The sequence below is a fragment of the Artemia sp. Qi Xiang Cuo genome, chromosome 3, assembly GCF_049724085.1.
Source record: "Artemia sp. Qi Xiang Cuo chromosome 3, ASM4972408v1, whole genome shotgun sequence".
Taxonomy (NCBI): domain Eukaryota; kingdom Metazoa; phylum Arthropoda; class Branchiopoda; order Anostraca; family Artemiidae; genus Artemia; species Artemia sp. Qi Xiang Cuo.
The window spans coordinates 45,883,524-45,901,254 of NC_142796.1; the positions used below are offsets into that span (position 1 = coordinate 45,883,524).

Consider the following 17,731-nt stretch of genomic DNA (forward strand, 5'->3'; position numbering starts at 1 on the left):
GAATGGCGCGGAGGAAGAGAGAGACGGAGAAAGAGTGAAAGAGAGAGTGACAGAGAGTGACAGAGAGAGAGAAAGAGAGATTTCATTTTTCAAAATTTTATTTTTAGTCTAAAAAATTTGAGGTTCTCAGGGTAGCAAGAATAAAAAGTTCTTCCCTATTTTCGCCCTTCAAATTGAGGATTGGCATACATACAAATGATTTTCGCTTATAATATTTAATTCCAGGTTCAGGCTTGCTTATCCTTCAAACAACCCAACTTCAAAACCTTACCCAATGCAGTCTTGAAGTAGTGCATTCGGAGGCAAAAATGTTTCTTCAAATTTTTTTAAAGTAGTTTCATTTACTCATTTTAATTTTTGGTAAATCTTAGAATCAATTTCACACCTCACTTTAAAGATACTAACGATTCTCGCTCTTAATAGCGAGACCCCGTCCACCCCTCTTTATTTAATTTCTTTTAAACCTATCAAATTAACACATAACAAGACGGAACATTTGAGAAAAAAATGAGACGGGGAACAAAGTAAAACAACAAAATGACAGAAAAAACTAAAAAGGGATCCAAAAATACGAAATAATAATAATAAATAAAAAAATGCAAATAAAATCACTGAGTCAGCAGATGGGACCAGTCAGATAAATCATCTTTTCTATTGTGAATCGCTTACAAACAACCAAAAACAATAGCGCAGTTTACAGCTGTCTTGAAGACTTGACCCAAAAACCATAGCCTCCTCTCTAAACGGGTAGGCTATTTCATCTCTCTTTTATCATACCGCAATATACAAAATAAAATAAAAACTATAAAAAAAAGATGTTTGTGAATTTATGAAAGCAATCAAATGAAGACAGAGTTTTAGAGGTCTTGAAGCAGCTCCAATACGATACAATGGAGCATAACTAGATTAAGCCTAAAAATGAAGCCAAATTGAAAATGAAGCCGTTGAAATATTAAAAAGTCGTTAAGGTCACTTATACTCGAACATATTCGAAAAACGGTCGAAAAGGGGAAAAAGAAGCGAAATTAGATGGCCGCCTCAACATCTAAGATACAAAACTCACGAAAAATAATACATAAAATAGGAAAAGATAAGGCAAATATTATGAAAAACTGCTAAAATTTGAACTCAAGTTAGTACCAGAGCTAAGAAAAGATAAATAATAAAAAAAAATAATTAATAAACGAATCCCCACTGTTTGGCACGTCCAAGTAAAATTATAGGCTGTCTTCGCTTTTTCTAAATTCACACTTTAAACCTTTGTTTTATGAATAAGTTAATAAATCCACTTTGCTATTAATTTGTTTCATAAATCAATAATATCATCTTAATACGCACTGCTAATCAGCTCTTTGGCCCGCATAACAAACAAGTCAATTTTTTTAGTTAAGCTCGGCACGGTAATACTATTGTGTCTTTGGCTCTAATACCCTTTAATTTCAATCAAAATCTGATGCCACCACCCCTCTACTCCTAAGAATAGATGTTACCTAAAGTTGCATTTAAAGGGTTTTAAATGGTGGAACGTCCATTAGTGGAGGATGGTGGAACGTCAGCCTCCACTAATGGCGGGGCTACCTCAAATACGGGCTGTTTTAGTACAGCAAAAACTATTTTTTATCTTGTTAAGATCACCATTGTGCAATAATTTTGGCAAAAAAAAAACAATTGCAGGGATCTGCAGGCTGACTCTATCTCCTACTCTAGACTCTAAACTCTATCTCTATTCCACATTTTAAATTTTAGAATAATTTGTTTAAGATAATTATGATGATTCTAAATGATCATATTGAAGATTTTATGGGTTCTTGCTTTAACCTAACCAGATAGGACTTGCTTAAGCGTGAAATTGTTATACTTAACATAACAAAAACGTTAAAGTGTAAAATATGAAATGAAAATTAAATGAAGGACAAACAAATAAAACATAAAATGAAGGTGTATAATATTTTTTAAATAAGAAAAAAGAACAAGAAAACAAAGAAAAAAAGAAAAAAAAGTCATTGACCAACACCAAGTCAGGAAAAAGGTGACAAGTGCATTTACCTTGGTATATCCGACGGGGGAGGGGGCAATCGAACTGGATCCTGGGATGCCTCCAACTGTTGTATTAATGCTGTTTGCTTATGAATTGCAGCGTCCGCGCTTGGTATGTAGACAATCCTTAAAGATAATAGAATAAGTAAATAAATAAACATTGGATAAAGTAAGGGAATTCTTAAGACCTTCAATTCTAAAAAACTATACTTATGTGCTCATACTTAAGCAGCTTTCAAAAATATGTATAGACTAGCTTACGCTTAAATAAAATTAATTTTTAATTAGAGGCTCTGAAGCCCCCCCCCCACCCTATATATAAAGAATCTCAAATCTGTTCATTATCCATATACAGAAAGCATACTATGAAAAAAGACAATTACACAAATTAACCACCCCGTCAATACACAGATTAGACCAAGAGAGCGGGTATGGAGGCAGAGAGAATTACAAGAATTGTTTGCTGGGGTGGGGGTATTCTAGAATGAAAAATAATTCCCGACCATTATTTTTGTTTCATTGGACAGAGATTCTTTGAAACGTTTCTAGGTTACTAACATTTCCTAGGGACAGCTACAGAATTAATGATTGGAGGACACCAACGAAACTACTATTTTTCGTCCTTCCACAACCTTAATTAGTGTAACGTTTGGCCTTCTGGGGAAGCGTACCTCTACCCTCCCCCCAAGATCTTCCCCAGCCTGTATCCCTCCCACAATACTAACCTTATTGTTTTCTAAGCTTTAACTAGAAAAATTAGGCAGCAAAATAATCGTATACTCCGAGTAAAATTTGAACGACAAGAATATATCGGAATAACTAAATTAAATAATTCAAGAAAACGACTAGGAAATAAACTTGAAAGGCTTCCTTCGCGCAGCAGCACCATAAACCAATTTTAAAAAGATATACTTCAAGGGAAAAAAGAAATATAAAATAATGAATTAGGGATCAACTTGTGTATGTTAATGTGAGGAAGAATAGTCACGTTACATGAGAGAAGAGAAAAGAAGAGAGAGAGAGAGAGAGAGAGAGAGAGAGAGAGAGAGAGAGAGAGAGAGAGAGAGGAGAGAGAGAGAGGAGAGAGAGAGAGAGAGAGAGAGAGAGAGAGAGAGAGAGAGAGAGAGAGAGAGAGAGAAAGAAAGAAAGAGAATTTGCTCAATTTTGGTCCGAAGCAGAAGCAAATGAAATATTCTTCCACAAGAAGACTTTAATTTCATCAGATGATTGGAAATCCTGTGAGATTTCCTCAGGTGATCGGAATGCAATAAGTAGTATTGAACGCGGAGCTAGGCCTATATTTAGTTTTATAGGGGGTAGGCTAGTCAACTTGGACTTCCGATACAAATTTAATTACTAAAGCAGTAAGGAATAAAAGAGCATATAATATTGTCTACTTTCCAAAATTTAAAATTCCTTGCGATACTATTAGACTTCGCTCTATGTCAGATTAAATAAAAAAAAACAAGTTTTTTTCAACAGAAAGTAAGAAGCAAAATTAAAGCTTAAACGAACAGAAATTATTTCATATATTAGGGGGGTTGTTCCTCCTTAACACTTCGCTCTTTACGCTAAAGTTTTTTAGTACTTTTAAAGAGGCTTCTTATTGTTCTAATTAAACGAACACAGTGCTTCATGAGTCGTTCTTGAAGAATTGGGACGGAATTCAAACTTTAGCTTAAAGAGCGAGGTGCTGAGGAGGAGGAGCCCCCCCCATATACGTAATAATTTCTGTTCGTTTTAAGTTTTAATGTTGTTCCTTACTTTCAGTTGAAAAAAAAAACTTGTTTTTATTTAATTTTTGATCATTTTTTTTAATAATGCCAGGAAATATGGATACACCTTCACAGAAAAATCCCTCATCCCCACGGGTATATCCTCTTGATAATTCAATCCTGGTGAAAATTCAACCCGGACAATTATCCTAGACCTCTCCACGCGTTAAATTGAGTCGGCAAATAGAAAGCAAGACAGTAGGCAATAAGAAGAATTTCTTACACGAATTATGGCAAATTCCCCTTGAAAATTCACCCCCTGGGAACTTCCCTTACCATGAAAAATTATCTCCGTGGAAAATCATAACAGGAAAAAATTCCCCCCCCCGAAAAATGTAGGCATACTTTTCAATAACAAATACTGTACGTAAACAATGGGCAAATTTTGTAACTTAAAGACCCTTCCCCAGGAGCTGCGGGGGGTCAAGATATCTCAAAAGGCATAGTTATTTGGCCTTTTAACTATGCTGAACAAAATAGTTATCTCAAATTTTGATCGGATGATTTTGAGAAAAAAAGAGACATGGGAGGGGGCCTACTTCCCCTCCAATCTTTTTGGTCACTAAAAAAGGGCATTAAAACTTTTAATTTTCGTTCGAATGAGCCCTTTCCCGATATTCTAGGACCACTTGGTCAATACGATCACCCTTGAAAAAAGAAAGAAAAAAAAGAAGCAAATAAACACGCATCTGTAATCTTTCTTCTGGCAAAAAATACAAAATTCCACATTTTTCCAGATAGGAGCTTGAAACCTCTACAGTAGGGTTTTCTGATACGCTAAATCTGATGGTGTGACTTTGATTAAGATTCTATGACTTTTAAGGGGTGTTTCCCCCTTTTTCCGAAAATAAGTCAAAGTTTTTCAGGCTCGTAGACTTTGATGGGTAAGACTAAACTTAATAAAACTTATATATTTGAAATAAGCATAACAAGTTATCTTTTGATATATCTATTGGTATCAAAATCCGTTTTTAGAGTTTCGGTTACTGTTGAGCCGGGTCGCTCCTTACTTACAGTTCGTTACCACAAACTGTTTTATACAATTGTCAAGAGCGTATACAAACAAAATACAAGAAGAAGAAAAGGGAAAGTTTTCTACATGATAGTGGAATGCGAACTTTAAATGGATATTTCGACCTTATATCCAAGGGCCGTCCTCGTAAAAACAAATAAAAAGAAGTGTAAAAGAAACTCATTTTACAATAGTATCATTACTTCAGGGAAATTTAACCTAGACTGGTAGATCAAGTGAGTTGAAAAAAGGCAAATCATTCGATTGTAATAATAGTATTTATAAACAGGCTTTCTATGCTAATCTTGCCTTTTTGGCAGTTAGCCTCAAAGGCCTTTCTGTAACAGGTTCAGTGGTATTGATACTGGTTTTGTAATATAATTTGTTAAATCATTTTAATTAAATTTGTGCATAAGACATTTAGTGAGTACTCCCCAAATCATTATTTAAAGAAATAATATTATTTAGTTTGAGGCTAACTTCAATTACTTCTCAAACAAACGTTTTTATGCCTTAATCATTGCTAATAAGGGATGTTTCTTCAAAAAGTATTTTATGGCTAGGGTTACCAAAAATATGGCCGCTTAAAGCAGAATCAAAAGAAATACAAGTACTTTTAGAATTTAAAGCTTTACTTGTATTGTCTTTGTGCTGTCGTAAGCATTTTTCTAGATTTTGATGGGTCCTACCAAAACCCCATGCAAACTTTTTTTAAATTTGTAGTGACTTTTGGGATATATGGAAGATAGATTATATTTGAGGACTTGGCGGGTGCCTCATATGATAAAAGACACTTGATTCTACGGGAGTGCCTTTTTAGTCTACGGCTGATTGTATCAAACAGTTCGTGGTAACGAATCAAACAGTTCGTGGTAACGAACTGTAAGTAAGGAGCGACCCGGCTCAATGGTAACCGAAACTCTAGAAAATGGGTTTTTGATACCAATAGATATTTCAAAAGAATCAGATTTCAATGCTGATTTCAAATATATAAATTTCATCAAGTTTAGTGCTACCCATCAAAAGTTACACGCCAGAAAAAATTTGGCTGATTTTCAAAAAAAGAGGGGAAGACCCCCTAACAGTTATAGAACTCTATTGATAAGGATACCATCATATTCACCGTATCCGAGAGCGCTACTGTAGAGGTTTCAAGCTCTTATCTACAAAAGTGTGGAATTTTACATTTTTTGCCAGAAGAGAGATCACGGGTGCGTGTTTATTTGTTTATTTGTTTGTTTGTTTTTGTTTTTTTTTTCCCCAGGGGTGATCGTATCGACCCAGTGGTCCTAGAATATCGTGTGAGGGCTCATTGGAACGGAAATTAAAAGTTCTAGTGCCCGTTTTGAGTGACCAAAAAAAAATGGAGGGCAACTAGGCCCCCTCCCACGCTCATTTTTTTTCCAAAGTCACCCGATCAAAATTTTGAGATAGCCATTTTGTTCAACATGGTCGAAAATATGATAACTATGTCTTTTAGGATGACTTAATCCCTCGAAGTCCCCAGAGGGAGGGCTAAAAGTTATGAACTTTACCCAATGTTAACATGTAGTATTGGTTCTTGGGAAGTATACAGAAGTTTTCAGGTGGTTTTTTTTTCTGGTAGTGGGAGGGAAGGATAGGTTGGGGGTTATGTTGGAGGAACTGTTCGTGCTGGAAGTGTTACTTGGGGAAAGGAAATTGCCATGAAGGGGGCGCCGGACTTGCCATCATTACTTATTGGGTATTGGGACGGATACAACCATTTTCAGTAAGGATTTTTTCTGAAGGGGGGGGCTAGAGGAGGGGGTTTCTTTGGAGAATATTTCCGTAGAGGATGTTTCTGTGGGGCCAGGGACATGTCTATGACGGGGGCGCCGGAGTTCCAAGCATTATTTAAAAAACGAGCAGAAATTAAATAAAAAAAAAAGTTTTTTCAACTGAAATGTAAGAAGGAATATTAGAACTTAAAACCAACAGAAATTATAACGTATGTGAGGGGGTTTTCCCCCAAGTCAATACCTCGCTCTTTACGCTACAGTTTTTTTTTTAGTGCTTTCAAAAGATCTATCTATTCTAATTAAACGGCCTTTGTGATTCAGGGGGTTGTGAATAAAAATTTTTTTTAACTTTTAACGTAAAGAGCGTGGTATTGACTAAGGGGAGAACCCCCTCATATACGTAATAACATATACGTAATAAACAAAACAATAAAAAAAAACAAGTGATGTGGCTCAATAGTAATCGAAACTTTTAAAAACGGAATTTTGCTGTCAATAAATGTATCAATAGAATGTGTTTATAATGCTGACTCTAGATATATAAATTTTATTAAGTTTAGTATTACTCATCAAAGGCTACGAGCCTGAGACAATTTACTCGATTTTTTAAAGAGGGGGGAAACATCCCCTACAAGTGAAAGGATTTTAATGAAAATCACACCGTCAGATTCAGCGTATCAGAAAACCCTATTACATAGGTTTCAAGCTCATATCTGCAAAAATCTTCAACTTTGTATTTTTTGCCAGAAGAAAAATACACGAATATAGAAGTTAGTTACTTAAGTTAATTTGTAAAGACATCCATTTAGCAAAAGAAAAGTAAAATTTTTATGCAAATAAAAGCTGCATTAACTAAAAAACGATCAGAAATAAAATAAAAACCACAATTTTTTTAAACTGAAAGTAAGGAGCGACCGTAAAAATTAAAAAGAACATAACTTATTACTTTTAGGAAAGGGGGTGTCCCCGCCTCAACGCCGCTCTCTGTACGCTAAAGTTTAACTATGTCTCACAACTTAATTTTTTAAAACAATAAATAGCGTAAAGAGCGAGGCTTTGAGGAGGGAACATCCCCTTTCATATACGGAATAATTACATTTCAACTGAAATGTAAGAAGGAATATTAGAACTTAAAACGAACAGAAATTATAACGTATGTGAGGGGGTTTCTCCCCCAAGTCAATACCTCGCTCTTTACGCTACAGTTTTTTTGAGTGCTTTCAAAAGAGCTATCTATTCTAATTAAACGGCCTGTGTGAGTCAGGGGTTTGGGGCTGGCCCCTCCTCAACGTCTAGCTCTTTACACTAAAGTTTGACTCTGTCTTACAACTTTATTTTCTAAAACAACAAAAAACTTTAGCGTAAAGAGCGAGGCGTTGAGGAGGGGACAGCCCCTTTCATATACGGAATAATTACATTTCAACTGAAATGTAAGAAGGAATATTAGAACTTAAAACGAACAGAAATTATAACGTATGTGAGGGGGTTCTCCCCCAAGTCAATACCTCGCTCTTTACGCTACAGTTTTTTTAGTGCTTTCAAAAGAGCTATCTTTTCTAATTAAACGGCCTTTGTGATTCAGGGGTTTGTGAATCAAAAGTTTTTTTTAACTTTTAAAGAAACGCGCGGGTACTTGACTAAGGGGAGAACCCCCTCATATGCGTAATAACATAGACGTAATAAAAAAAAACTATAAAAAAACAAGCGATACGGCTCAATAGCAATCGAAACTTTTAAGAACGGAATTTTGATGTCAATAAATGTATCAAAATAATGTGTTTATAATGCTGATTCTAAATATATAAATAAAAAAAAACAAGTTTTTTAAACTGAAAGTAAGGAGCGACATTAAAACTTAAAACGAACAGAAATTATTCCGTATATGAAAGGGACTGTCCCTCTCACGCCTCGCTCTTTACGCTAAAGTTTTTTATTGTTTTAAAAAATAAAGTTGTGAGACACAGTCAAACTTTAGCGTAAAGAGCGAGGCGTTGAGGAGGGGACAGTCCCTTTCATATACAGAATAATTTCTGTTCGTTTTAAGTTTTAATGTCGCTCCTTACTTTCAGTTTAAAAAACTTGTTTTTCTTATTTAATTTCTGATCGTTTTTTAGTTAATGCAGCTTTTGTTTTGGCTCGCCGTCATTGAAACCCTTCATATACGGAATAATTTCTGTTCGGTTTGATATACGTATATGAAGGGGTTCCCCCCTGGTCTCTTTACGCTAAAATCACAAAGGCCGTTTAATTAGAATAAAAAGATCTTTTGAAAGTACTAAGAAAAACTTTACCGTAAAGAGCGAGGTATTGACGATAGGGTGAACCCCCTAATATATGTAATAATTTCTGTTAGTATAAGTTTTTCATGTTCTTCCTTACTTTCAGTTGCACAAATGTTTTTTTTTTTTTATTTAATTTCTGATCGTTTTTTAAATAATGCTGGAAAATTCGGTACCCCCTTCATGAAAAATTCCCATCCCCATGCAAAATTCCTCTATGGAAAGATCCTCCCATGTAAACCCCTCCCCCAGCCCCCCCTACCAGAAAAAATCCACCCGGAAAATGTCTGTATCCTTCGCAATAACCTATACTATATGTAAACAATAGGCCCTGCCCCTCCCCCAGCCAATCCCGTTTTATAGAGTTTCGGTTATGAAGGAGGCTGTCCCCGCCGCAACGCCGCGCACGTTTCGCTAAATTTTTTTTTTTGTTTTAAAAAATAGAGTTGTGAGAAAGTCAAACTTTAGCGTAAAGAGCGAGGCGTTGAGGAGGGGACAGCCCCTTCATATACGGAATAATTTCTGTTCGTTTTAAGTTTTAACGTCGTTCCTTACTTTCAGTTAAAAAAACTTGTTTTTTTTATTTAATTTTTGTACGTTTTCGAATTAATGCAGGTTTTGATTTTGGCTCACCGTACATGAATAATTAAAACAAAATTTGCATATTATATTTGGTTAAATGGCTTTCTCGAAACTTGTTTAATTTTATTTACGAACGTTTTTATTAGTAATAAATATACGTAACTTAGAATTAACTTACGTAACGAACTTCTATATTCATAAATTTTTAACACGTATATTAGGGGGTTCGCCCCCTAGTCAATACCCTGCTCTTTAAACTATAGTTCGAATTTTTTTTTCCAGTTCTTTAAAAATGACCTCTTAATCACAATCAGTTGATCAGTTGAAAAACTTGTTTTTTTTTATTTAATTCCTGATCTTTCTCATTAATAATGCTGGGAAATCCGGCGCCCCCTTCATAGCAATGTCCCTTCCCCCCTGACAGCGTCCGTCATGGAAAGATCCTTCCATATAGCCCCCCCCCCTCGCCTTCCCCCACCTACCAGAAAAAATCTCCTCTGAAAAAGTCTGTATACTTCCCAATAACCAATACTATATGTTAACATTGAGTAAAGTTCATAACTTTCAGCCCTCCCCCCGGGGACTTTGGGGGATTAAATCATTCTAATAGTTATTTTTATCATGTTTTCGACCATGCTGAACAAAATGGCTATCTCAAAATTTTGATCGGGTGACTTTGGAAAAAAAATGAGCTTGGGAGGGTGCCTAGTAGCCCTCCATTTTTTTTGGTCACTTAAAAAGGGCACTATAAATTTTAATTTCCGTTCAAATGAGTCCGCCTACGATATTCTAGGACCACTGGGTTGAAACGATCACCCCTGGTAAAAAAAAAAAAAAAAAAAAAAAAAAAAAAAACAAATAAACACGCATCTATGATCTTTCTTCTGGCAAAAATGGATAATTCCACATTTTTGTAGATAGGAGCCTGAAACCTCTACAGTAGGGTCTTCTGATACGCTGAATATGATGGTGTGATTTTCATTAAGGTTCTATAACTGTTAGGGGGTCTTTCCCCTTTTTTCGAAAATCAGCCAAATTTTCTCAGGCACGTAACTTTTGATGGGTAAGATTAAACTTAATGAAACTTATATATTTGAAATCAGAATTAAAATCTGTTTCTTTTGATGTATCTATTGGTATCAAAATCCCGTTTTTTAGAGTTTCGGTTACCATTGAGCCGGGTCGCTTCTTACTTACAGTTCGTTACCACGAACTGTTTGATAAATTTTATTAAGTTTAGTATTACTCATCAAAGGCTACGAGCCTGAGAAAATTTACTCGATTTTTAAAGAGGGGGAAACATCCCCTACAAGTGAATGAATTTTAATGAAAATCACACCGTCAGATTCAGCGTATCAGAAAACCCTATTACATAGGTTTCAAGCTCATATCTGCAAAAATCTGCAACTTTGTATTTTTGCCAGAATAAAAATATACGAATATAGAAGTTAGTTACGTAAGTTAATTTGTAAAGACATCCATTTAGCAAAAGAAAAGTAAAATTTTGATGCAAATAAAAGCTGCATTAACTAAAAAACGATCAGAAATTAAATAAAAAAAACAAGTTTTTAAACTGAAAGTAAGGAGCGACATTAAAACTTAAAACGAACAGAAATTATTCTGTATATGAAAGAGGCTGTCCCCTCCTCAGCGCCTCGCTCTTTGCGCTAAAGTGTGACTCTGTCTCACAACTTTATTTTTTAAATCAATAAGAAACTTTAGCGTAAAGAGCGAGGCGTTGAGGAGGGGACAGCCCCTTTCATATACGGAATAATTTCTGTTCGTTTTAAGTTTTAATGTCGCTCCTTACTTTCAGTTTAAAAAACTTGTTTTTTTTTATATAATTATTATTAAAGACAATAGGATACCCGTTTCCAAAAAGTATGTCTCTGATAAAGTTTAAATTCTTGTGTGATATAAGATTCAGAGCAAATGTTTAGGGCACGATCGACGAGAGAGGTTACAACAGATCTTTTAACTTGTAGACGGTGAATTGATTTAAAATGAAGGTATCTGTTGTTCTGTGTGTGTTTTCATAGATGGTAAAACCCAGTCTACAAATTCTACGAGTAGTTAATACATACAACAACGGTGATTTACTTGCAATTTCAATTTCTAAGCTAAACTGTAAGTTTCTATCATATGTATCAAGGTGATCTAAAAAGTCCCTAAGTTCATCTTCCCCATAATTCTAGAGTGATATTACGGCATCCATGTAACATCCCCAAAAGATATGTTTAAAAAAAATATGAATTTAAAGCTCAATTCTCGAGGTTTCTACATAAATATTCGCCTGTAACCCGGATAGAGTAGCCTCCATTGGTAGACCCTTTATTTGGTAACAAAGAGAATTACAGAATTAAAAATACATTGAATACTTATTGGCAATGATTTAGACATAAAACAGGTTGTTTGAGAAGCAATCGAAATCAGACTCGAATTAAATAATAATATTTCTTTAAATAGGGATTTGGTGGAAAACTCACTGAATGCCTTTGGCGCTAAAGTGCAACTTCGGCCCATTTGGGCTTGTGATAGCCGTTTTTCAGAAGTAACTCTTATCTTATCTTAGATGCCTTATACACAAATTCAATTAAAAATTACTTAGCGAATTCTATTACAAAACTAGCAAGCAACACCACTGAACCTGTTACGGAAAGAAATTTGAGGCTAGCTGGCAAAAAGGCAAGGCAAGATTAGCATTGAAAGCTTGTTTTTAACTACTTTAATTTCACTCGACTGAATTTTATTTTTTCACCTCACTTGATGCACCAGTCCTGGTTGAACTTCGCGAAAGCAGGCATCCTGAGACCCTTTATAAAAGATCCCTGCCTTAATGATCGTATTCTAATGTGAGTTTTTTTTATATTATTTTCCATTTTTTTTGCTGAGGATAGGCCTTGGATATAGGGTCGCAATATTTATTTAAGATTCGCATTCCACTGTCTTATAGGAAAAATTTTCCCTATTGTTTATAATGGAAAGGACCGTATCCACGAGGACGAGGGCCTCACTTCTCTGATTCATAAACTAGTTTTAAAAATGCAAGTAATAGAAGCTAAGTCTCCTAAAAAGCTAGAGTATTTGTCCTACTCGAAAATTGGTTTTAAAAAAATGCAGGTGAAAACAACCCTTACTTGAGACCGTTAGACAAAGTCCAAGGGAGATGAATCCCTTATTCTTCTGGTACCTCCTCCCTCCTGAACAGAAATTTTTACAGCAAACCCCCGACGCGAATAAACTCCTGGATACGATCCTGATCACTGTGCTTCCCTTTTGAAGTCACTAACCTCCTTTTGAGTTAGAGCATTTCAAGTGAAGGGCGACTCTTTCAATGCTTATTGTAATAAAATTGGACAATAATAAAAGAATTCGGGGGGGGGGGGGTAATAAATAACTCAAAAACAAATTTTATTTGACAATTTAAATAAGAAGTGCACAGCAATCCGACACAATTTAGGATTTCAGGGGAGGGGAAATGTCTCACAAACCAGGGGGGAGAGGTAAAGAGAACTATCGAATATCTTCCCCTCACCCAGGATCGCCTCATTAGATACCTCATCAGAATTTCATATCGAATCATGAAATTAGAATCAAGAATCCTGAATTAAGTTAACATGTTTAGTTGTTTGCTACAGAACATGTCGAATACATTCTTTGCCTCTAAAAGCCCTCAGTACATGTCTCATGAGAATTTAAATTATACTGGTAGCACTCGTTCAAAACATATTTCAATTTTTGCCTTAGTTTCGAACCTGGATTTCCTTTTTTATCCTTTTCTTGCACCTCAACTTCATATTTCTTTTATATCCACTGATTCAAATATTCAGAGTTCAAAAAGAAGGCTACTAATAACCGTCATGTGCTTGTTAAAAATAGTACCCCCTCTCCCCACCCCATCCTCCAAATTCTTGCAGCTATAAAAATCGTACACCCAGAAAATAGGGAAATTACCTGAAACTATCTGTGAGGTTCGTAAAATAAAAATAAGAATAAGTTAGCACTGACATGAAACGAAAAAAAAAAAAAAAAAATCAGTCAAAACTAAAAAGGTAAATATTGAAAACAACAGGTTAAAAGCCAGTAGGAAGAAAAGGAAGAAGAAAAACAATTAAATGAAACGAAGGCGTATCACAGCGTTAAAAAAAGCAACGAATTTAAACAATAACAATAAAAAAGGGAAAGAATCTAAATCAAAAAGAATTAAAAGAAAAAATCAAACCAATATATAGAAGAACTATTCCATGTAAAAACCTCGGAATTAGAATATACAATCAAATAAATAATATTATCAATCAATAAATAAAATCAATTAACTACTCCTCTCAGCAACACGGGCAAATATTCGTTTGATTGTTGTTGTTGTTCTTCTTCCTACTGGCCATAGTTGTTCTTCTTCTTCCTACTGGTCATTTACATGTTGTTTTCAAGATTTACTTCTTTTATTTTGTCATGGAGGAACAATTCGCCTTTGGACCTTTTGAAAAATACACTCATATGTGATACGCCTATACATATTTGTCTTTTTAATAGGTAATTCTGACTTATTTTTATCCAATTTTTAAGCAAAAAATTTATTTTTTGCACGTGTATTAGCCATAAGCGTGTATAAAACAATACTACTGCATTTTACGCAAAAATAAACGATTGCCGTCTATAAAATAGATTCGTAAAACTTACGAGATGTCAGTGCTGACCAGCTGAGTCCTACGGAGAACTGCCCGAGCTTGTGCGTTCGTAGCAAATCGCATGCTTTCATTATTGACCGTAATGATATAATCTCCAGGGCGAAGTCGGTTATCTTTCCAGATGGCTCCATTTTTCGTAATTCCTGTTACAGTTACTCCATTTACGCCTTGATCAACAACTTCAACACTTATTCCTGGAATAGAAGCAAGGAAATAAGCAAATTAAACACGAGCGCCATCTTATAAGAATCTTTCAGGGAGTAACGAAGGGCGTTGATAAGACAGAGCAGGCCGTCACTGCAACCTAGCAAGAATGAACTTAAGACAATTGTAGCCAAAAAAAAAAAAAAAAAAAAAAAAAAAAAAAAAAAAAAAAAAAAACTCTTTAAAAAGTGTATGGTGATAAAAATTGTCATTTGCAGCTCATTCAGGAGTTGGTAGTTATTACTTTAATTATTGATAGTAGTAAAAGTTTGTTTAGAAAACAAAAATATATAGGTATTTCAGAAATATCCTAAAACCACTCAAAAATGGAGTGGGATTAAAACAAAAGATACATCATTGGAATCGCCATAGCCGAAAACTCCGCAAATGATAATTTTGATCAACAAGGGTAATCACTTTTTAGTATGGATAGCATTCTCACCACTAGTAGTGAACTGGAACATCATAGAGAGCTATTTAACGACTCATTTGAAAGGAAATTACAATATCTACGTTCTTTTTTAAGTAACAAATAAATTGTCAAGGGTTACTCGTTCTAAAAAAAGGGTGTTCAGCCCTATTAATATGAGAGACTATGTGGTTTGATAATCCCTTCAAGACAGGCAGTTTCCTTAGATTAAATTTTAAATAGCCCTCAATGGGGGAGGGGGAGAGAAAAGCCGAACGTCCCAAGATCGGGCCACGATAAGATTATAAAAATGCCTATAAAATTTTGGAGTTATCTTCCAAGATTCCAGAAACAGAACTTCAAACAGATAGGACGGAGCAATTGCTACAGCAACGCTTTTACTGGCCTCAGACGGCTTAACGCCACGAAGAAATTAAAAAGCTATGCTTGTACCCCTCAAAAAAAAAAAAAAATCCGTTAGCAACTCGTAGCTCGAGATTTTCTAAAAATAATTATACGAATATAGACTAAGGTCTTTAAGTAAATTTAAAAGTAAGAAGTCCTTAGGTCGTGGAGACCCCGATGCAAAAGAAATAGAAAGGAAAATTCAGTTCCCCCCAAAAAACGGGTCAGAAATTTTTCTCTGATTGACTTGAAACTTTCAAGAAACGTTGCTTCGATTATGAAAAGCAATGAAAAAATTTATAAAAAATAAAAAATATGAAACTTCCAATGTTGTCAATAGTGGCTACAGAGTTCTCATACATTTGAATTTCACTGCAGAATTTCCACCCATAACCAACACCTTTTCCGGGAGTTAATTGAATATTTTCAAAATTATTCAAATTTTCATATGCTAAAATGAGTATATTTTGTATACTTAAAATGAGCATAAATAATAGATTTTTCTGTTACATATTTCGTTATCAAAACGGCAGTTTTTGGAGTATCAGTTTCTAAATATCGATCCCCTGAAAATGGAAAGGTCAAAAAAGGAAAGGTCAAAAAAGGAACAATTGTTTTCTCTGTCCGGGTAAAAACTTCCCTGTCCGGGAAAATGGAAAGGTCGAAAATGTGAAAGGTCAAAAAAGGAACAATTGTTTTCCCTGTCCGGGTAAAAACTTAAATACCATGTCATATTGGGTAGCCAAAAGAGAGACACGAGCGGCTCTCTCGAACTTTATGACCTCTTTCAATAATTCTAGCGTTGTTTTTAAAGCTTTTTTCTTTTTCTTGTTCTGTAGAATATTCAGCACATTTCTTCGAACTAATGACAAAGGGACAAAGTAGCCTTAATAAACATGGTAAAAAAAACACCTTTAAAACACCCTTTTTCTGCTCTCCAATAAAATTTATGTCAAGTTACATGGAGTCTTTTGAAATTCAGCAGTTGATCCATAAGGAACGAACGTCTGCCTTTTTTATTTTTTGCATTACTAAGTCTGCCTAGTTCCAAATGAAATATCTACGGCTTATCAAATCAATAAGGTAAAACGATTGATATTTAAATGGAGAAGTAAGTATAGAAATTCTAATAAAAATAAGTTTAAACAGCAGGAATAAAGGATTCTTTATACAATTCTGAAAAAGTCATGCCAGCTTTGCCTTTCACACAGACTATCTGTCTTGGCCTTACTCTTATTAGCAATGGCTCTCAAGTTTTTCATCACTTCCACCAAGTTGATTTTAATTCAGTATCCAGGGGATTAACTGTCAGATTAATCACCAGGATACTACTGGGGGTGGCCAAGTTCCAATCCGTAAGAGGTAGCTTGAATACATTATTGCACATATTTTTCTATAAAACAGATATTCCACTAATATAAGTTTTATCAGACGACTGTAAAGTCAACTCTATTCTATATTTCCTAAGAACCACCTTAATCGAATTTGCCAATTTTACTTTATCAGCCAGATATGATCCAGTTATGGCTGGAAAAAAATTTATGTTAGGTAACATAGAGCTTTTTGAATTAGGGCAGCTGATCTATAAGGAAAGAACATCTACCTTTTCCTTTTTGCATTACTAAGCCTGCGCAGTTCTAAATGAAATATCTACGGCTTACTAAATCAATATGATAAAACGATTGATATTTAATAAACAGGTAAGTAAAGAATTTCTAAGAAAAATTAATTTAAACGTTAGGTAAAACAATTAGAAAAAACCAGGTCAAAAATCAAGTTCGGAAAGCTTAAACCACCTGAACTAAAGGTGTAATGAGACAAATAATATAGCAAAATATATAAAAATAAAACATAATAACATACATATTACTAACACAGGATATAATATTTAATAATAATATACAGCATCTATTACCGTAATACAATGGTTGGGTTGGTCTATATCATTCTAAAGGTCTGCAACATTTAACAATAAAATAATAACATAGACAAGCACAACAAAATACCAGAAATGCTTGATTTGATGTGTAATTGACTACCCTGAGAAATAATTTAGTAGTTAACTATTAATCACTACTTAGGTAGTTATTTTTTACATTTTTAAAATATTTTAATAACAATTGCCCATTCTCGTGATTCCAAATTATTCTGCATCAATTTTCAGGTTTCTAGATTGATTAATTTAACTTACTTTTCGGTATAAAGAAAACCTGCAAAGACAATGATTAAATATCTTAGGCTACACTACCTTTCCAATTATAAATGAAATATGAAAGTATATAAAAACGGATACATTTTCAATTAAGACAGTGAATAAAATAATAAAGCCCAAATTATTTAGTTTCCCATCTGGTAACGCTTGTCAATAGATGGAAAAAACAAATTAAATATGATTTATTAATTAAAAGTTTTAACTGGTGCTTTTACCTTTCTATATGTTCGTTCTAAGTATAAATAGAAAGACAGAACGGTGTAAAAAATAAATTTTCATAGTATTTCAGTAACCTTTCAGACTTAGGAGGCCATCAACTAGAAAAAAAAATTAAAAACAATTTTCAACAAAAAAGAAGAAAAAGTAAA

The 17,731-nt window shown here is 34.4% G+C and overlaps 1 protein-coding gene across 1 annotated transcript in view; it reads right to left on the reverse strand.

Moving 5' to 3' along the window:
* LOC148954169 (multiple PDZ domain protein-like) overlaps positions 1-17,731 on the reverse strand; it is a 416,101-nt gene that overhangs the window by 132,984 nt on the left and 265,386 nt on the right. Inside the window, exons 22-23 of the mRNA XM_089086188.1 lie at positions 14,126-14,327; positions 2,047-2,163 (exon numbers count right to left, since the gene is read on the reverse strand). Of these exons, the coding sequence (XP_088942314.1) occupies positions 2,047-2,163; positions 14,126-14,327 (319 nt within the window). The remainder of the gene's footprint in view (positions 1-2,046; positions 2,164-14,125; positions 14,328-17,731) is intronic.